The sequence below is a fragment of the Sinocyclocheilus grahami genome, unplaced genomic scaffold (genome assembly GCF_001515645.1).
Source record: "Sinocyclocheilus grahami isolate Dianchi unplaced genomic scaffold, SAMN03320097.WGS_v1.1 scaffold67.1, whole genome shotgun sequence".
NCBI lineage: Eukaryota > Metazoa > Chordata > Actinopteri > Cypriniformes > Cyprinidae > Sinocyclocheilus > Sinocyclocheilus grahami.
Genome location: NW_015505246.1, coordinates 698,713 through 704,712, shown reverse-complemented (window position 1 = coordinate 704,712; position 6,000 = coordinate 698,713). Strand labels below are relative to the sequence as shown.

The 6,000-nt window shown below is 37.5% G+C and overlaps 1 protein-coding gene across 1 annotated transcript; it reads left to right on the top strand.

Moving 5' to 3' along the window:
* krt18b (keratin 18b) lies at positions 1–4,318 on the top strand. Its single transcript, XM_016272010.1, has 7 exons — positions 1–748; positions 2,261–2,343; positions 2,553–2,709; positions 3,088–3,252; positions 3,338–3,463; positions 3,554–3,774; positions 3,860–4,318. Exons 1-7 carry the CDS (start codon positions 311–313, stop codon positions 3,888–3,890), a joined length of 1,221 nt encoding a protein of 406 aa, XP_016127496.1. The 5' UTR covers positions 1–310; the 3' UTR covers positions 3,891–4,318.
* The last annotated feature ends 1,682 nt before the right edge of the window (positions 4,319–6,000 follow it).

The window sequence follows — 6,000 nt, the reverse complement described above, 5'->3', positions numbered from 1 at the left end:
GCTCAAGGATTGGGTTCAGATGGAGGGAGGCAGAGGGGTGATTTTCAGGCAGAAAAGGGGGGAGAAAGGATGTGGGAAGGGCGTTAGAGATCACTGAAAAAAAGTTAGGGAAAAAATGGACAATGTGGGCAGGGTCTTAGCTGGTCAGTGTGCATGGGTGTCTGTGAGTCAGAGAGAGAAAAGGAGGAACGGAAAGAGTTTGGAGGGGGTATAAAAGCCGCACAGTTCTCTTCCCATAGCTCTCAACAGCTGACGTCCCTCAGCATACACTCATTCTCTCGTGCAGTCAGTACTTCCTTCCTCCACCACCATGAGCTTCTATGCACCTCAGGCCTCTCACATCTCCTTTACCCGCTCTGTGCCGGTACACCGTGCTGCTAGCACGTATGGCGGGGCAGGTGGACATGGCACCAGGATCTCATCTGGCTCTTCCATGTCTCTCCGTTCTGCTCCTAGAAGTGGGGGCATTTCTTCCTTCACAGCCTTCAAGGTGAGCTCAGCCGGCATGGGTGCTGGTGCAGCGGGGTCCCTCGCAAGCGTTGCCTCTACAGGGTCCATCCTGGGCAACGAGAAAGGCCAGATGCAGAATTTGAACGACCGTTTGGCCACTTACCTGGAAACGGTGCGCCGGCTGGAGCAGGAGAACAGCAAACTGGAGATGCAGATCAGAGAGGCCCTAGAGAAAGGTGGACCAGAAACACGCGACTACAGCAAGTACAACGCAATCCTGGATGACCTGAGGAGGAAGGTGAGAGACATTGTTGGGTTTAAATGCTTTGTCTAAGTGTGTGTTTTCCTTTTGGTGGGGGTTCAATATGCAAAAGGAAGCATTTGAAAGATTGCAAGAGTAGCCAGTTATTTATGTTAGGAGGAGAAGATACCAGATGTTTTGAATTACAGTAATCAAACTGAAATGAAGAAGCAAAACCTAGAATTAAAGTTTCACACAAATAGAAAAGAGCAATTTTATGTATTAATTTCAACAGAAAAGTTTATAATATAATAAATTATATTATATTATATTGCATAAACTTGAATAAAATCCATTTTTCCCAAAGCAATTTTTTTAGGTTAACCCTTTTTTTCCAGTTTGTGTTCTGGATGTTAAACTCATGAAAACTATGTTTACTTAAACTTTACAAAAAATTTTTTTTTTTGCTGCTTCGTCGCTCAAACCTGAGCCTTTTTAGGTCTTAATAATGCCTTAAGCATATTAAAAAAAAAGTTTTTGTAGTGTTCATGAGAACCGTTCAATGCAATAAAAATGCATGATGTGGCACACGCCCTGTTCTCTCTCTCTCCTCTTTCTTTTGTGCTTCTGCTTTTCTCTATATGTATTATGATTATGACTGAGGGAATTCCTCAAAACCCTCCACATTTGGTTTTAAAATCTGTGCAACCATGACAACGGTCAACACAAACAGACCATTCACAATCAGTTCTAAAGCATTAGAAGAATGTTTGACCGACTACAGCCAGCTGAAACTCCCTACAGAGTCTCTGACTAGAATCATAATGCAAAACAGATGTGGGATAAGCAATCGCACACACGTGCAAATGCACCCACACAGCCACAATGGCACTCTCTCGCACACAACAAGAATGCAAAAGAAGAACTCCATCATTTATAGCAGATGTGGTTGAGTCATTTATTGTTCCAAAATGTCTAATCTTTGCTTTAATTCCAGTTGTAAAACTGCAAAGTACAAAACTAAGCTAATAGAAAAATGTTCTAAACTAAAAAAGAATGCTAACATTTTTTTATTTCGGACAATTTCAGACAGCCAGGTCTGATAAGCAGAAGCACATGATAATCTTTAAGTGCAGGATGTGGCACACAGACAAATTTAGTATGAGTATTATTTGATCATTACTTCCATTCAAATGTTCTGCACTACACACTTATATAATACAGTATATTTACAGATATACACATATTCTCTCTCATACAGTACATCAAATATAGCAATAATCCAAAAATAGCCTGTCAAAATAAAAAAACATCTCTTTTGTCTCATATTTTATAGTCTTGCTCAGTCAGACCATTTCATAAGTTAATACAAAGTATAATTCAAAATCTGATTCTAGGTAATTAGTTGATTAGATAAGAACATACGTCTGAACCTCATTCCAAGAATGCTGTAATTAAAACCATCTGACAAATCGTATCTTTTGTAGAGTTACTAAAGGGGAACAAAAGCTGAATGGATGTCAAAAACAGGTTTTGTTTGGTGAAATATGTGCTTTGTTTTGCCTGTAGGTGTTTGATGCCACTTTGGACAATGCTCGTCTTGTTCTGCAGATTGACAACGCTCGTCTGGCTGCAGATGACTTCAGAGTCAAGTCAGTATTCATTATTGCACCACATAACTTAAAAATACATCTTGTAACTTGGTATCGAAGAACATGCTTCTGAAAATGTGCCCATTTTTAGAATCACAAAATAGACATAAATCTTTAGTCTGACAGATGGTTGATGGAGGACTGTTGACATGCACACAGAAACATTTTAGTGCATTACGTGAAAGACTGTTTTGTGTGTGTTATTATAGGTTTGAGAATGAGATGGCCATCAGGCAGTCCGTGGAAGGAGACATTGCAGGTCTGAAGAAGGTCATTGATGACACCAACGTTGGTCGCCTGAATGTGGAGGGTGAAATTGAGTCCTTGAAAGAAGAGCTTGTTTTCCTCAAGAGAAACCATGAAAATGTAAACAACCATTGCATAAGAGCCACTTAACACTAGTTGCATGAGATTCACACACAGAATGAGATTCTCAAATCTCTGAATAAGCTTATGGACTCCATGATATTGTTTGATGAGCACAGTTTTCTTTCTTGTGTTAATGTTATCTTATTGAAGTAGAAATTTGGAAAAAATTGTCAGTGTATGCTAGCATATAGATGGATTTATAGCAGACATAAACTAAAATATCAATTTTGATAAGGCCTTTAAATTAATCACAGTGAGTTTTTACTTCCACAACATGCTCACAACTTCAAAATGCAGGAAAAGTCACCATATTACTGAAAGGTATAATTTCATACTGTAAATGTCTCAGATTTTCTTTCTGTTCAACTTTGACAGGAAGTTGGGGAGCTGCGAAACCAGATTGCCCAATCAGGTGTTCAGGTGGACGTTGATGCACCGAAGGGGCAGGATCTGTCTCAAGTAATGGAAGACATGAGGGCTAACTATGAAAAACTTGCACTTAAAAATGCAGAGGACCTCAAAATGTGGCACGAATCCCAGGTACAGAACTGCTGACCACCACATAACAATAATTTTGCTTTTATTGAACTCCTCCAAGCAAATCTAACCAACTCTTTCTCCTCAGATGTCAGAAGTTCAGGTGCAGGTGGCTCAGAACACAGAAGCATTACAAGGTGCACAGATGGAGATGAATGACCTACGGCGGCAGATTCATACGCTAGAAATAGAGCTTGCATCCCAACAAAGCCTGGTAACGTACACATGCACACCATTTTATGAAAGTGTTAGATTGTTGCATTTTTAATAAAATTCGAAGTTTATGATTTTACTGTCTTTATAGAAAGCATCGCTTGAGGACACACTGCGGAACACAGAGCTACGTTCAAACGCAGAGGTGGAGAAGTACAACACCATCATACTGCAGTTTGAAGCTGAGCTGGCACAGCTGAGGTCAAAGATCACAGAGCAGGGTCAGGAATATGAAGCCCTGCTTAATATGAAGATGAAACTAGAAGCGGAGATCAACACTTACAAGAAACTTCTAGATGGGGGAGACTTCAAGTAAGAGATCAAATATAACTTTAGTTGTTGAATTTTACAGTGTTTCATATATATTTACTGAGTCTACTTTCTTTTTGTTGTTTAGGCTCCAGGATGCACTTGATGGCCGAGAGTAATATTACAGGCAGCGATCTTGAAGAGCAGACCACAAAACAAACTTAACATTTTAGATAGCATGCACATGGAAACCTGTGGTGAATCTTTGCCATTTAAAAGTCCCCTTTCTCCTTTGACTAGACTACAATTTATAGCACACAACAATTTCAGTATGATGTCATTTACAGGGTAATTGCTTTCTGTCAACAAAGCCTGTTCCACCCTACACTCTGACTTTACACAGATGTTCAAGTTACAGAACAACAAAGGCAGCTTTTAGAACATCAGTTGTGTATTGAGTCTTTATAATACATAATTCCATGTCACTGCACAAATTATACAGTCAGTTTAACTATTACAATGAAATGTGAAGAGAAATGTGAACTTCTCAAAGCAATAATGAAATAAAAACATGCTTTCTAGGTAAAATTTGGAATCAAGCAAACATGAACAGACATCAAACATTTTTTAATGGTTTCCTCTTTTAAATTGCATGTTTTGTCCACTAGAGTTAACTCTTAGTGAGCATAAGAGGGTCATAGGATGGTGTATTTCACACAAAAAGTCAATAAAAGCAAAGTTTCATAGCTACTGCTCATTATTCGGTCTTCAGGCAGGACAAAATTATTGTACACACATTTTAAAATAAACTAGGTGATTGTTTTTTTTAAGGCACAACTTCATTCCTATATTTAGGAGTACAATTACTTTAGAGGTTTTAAAGTACTTTACTTACTTTACTGTAAATTACTTACAGTTTGCTTTAGAGGAGTGATCAATTTAATATTTGATTTTAATGTTTTAAATATGAAATACGTCAGCTGCTGGACGAACAGACAGGATACAAAAAGCAGACATTTGATTAAACTGAAATGATAGGTACAAATGTTTTGCTTGCAAATGCTTTTAATCTCTACTTACAAGATACACAAGCTTGTTACAGTATTTAATGTTAGCCGTTTGAAGAGCTGTGAAGGACCATCTGGTTCCTCGCCAATAAAAGCATATTACTACAAATCCATATGAATTCTAGTCTATCAAACATTTAATTTTATCAATAAGAAATGAAACCGTATTAGTACATGATATCATGCTATGTGCTAATGTTCCTAAGAAGATGAAGCATAGATAAATCTGGAAAAGTGGCTGGGATTTGTTTACTTGACTTCTGCACAATGAGCTAATGCCATGACAGCTAATTAGCTTGCTGAAGATCCATTGCTTGGGCACTGTAAGCCCCCAACTAAACAGATTAGCAGCAAAGCTTAGGTGGATTGATTTTGAGTTCTCCAAACCAGATTCAGATCATGTAAATTGCTACAAAAGTGCAATTTCTAATTCTAATAAACAAGATAATGCTTTGATGACAGTCCCTAAATAAAAATAAAATTTTGGCTTCACAAAGCAAGGTATTGTGAAATATAATATCACAAACAATAGTCATTTACATTGGGGCTAATCATTTTTTAACAAACCACATTTTTTTGTAACATTCTGACACACTAAAACATTCAGAACGTAGAAGCTATTTTAAAGCAACAACAATGAATGTGTTTAAACTATGAGATTTTTTGGGACACATTAAACTGATATCTGGTGAATTACTGAAAATATAGGCTGTTAATTGATATATTTTGATGGCTGATGGTATATTATCAAATAAGTCTAAAATACCTGAAGTAAAGCTGTAGCATTCCCATTCATCTCAATGGCAGTTGTTAGCTAGTGCATGATCCACTGTAAGGATGCAACCTGGAGGCTGCCATTTTTGCTACAGGAACATTTGTCATGTGACTGATCACCTGTCAAAGGCAATAGGGAAATTGGGGAAAATGTGAGTGTATTGGAACAAACTTTTCTCCTGGACAGGAACAATGCTACACAACCTAATATTGCTATAAATTTGACATACTGAAATACAGAGCAGCAATGTTTAAAAAAATGAAAGTATATATGGAATCATTTGTTTAATTAATTTAACAAAGAAGCTTTTTTTTTCAAGCGGTCCAGTGAAGGAAATGACATGAATGACATCCTATTTCTCTGCTTTGGGTTTTAGGGTAATTAATGTTCCACAAAAACACCAAAACTTCCATAATATGAGCTTTTCTGATATGAGTTTGCAAAAAC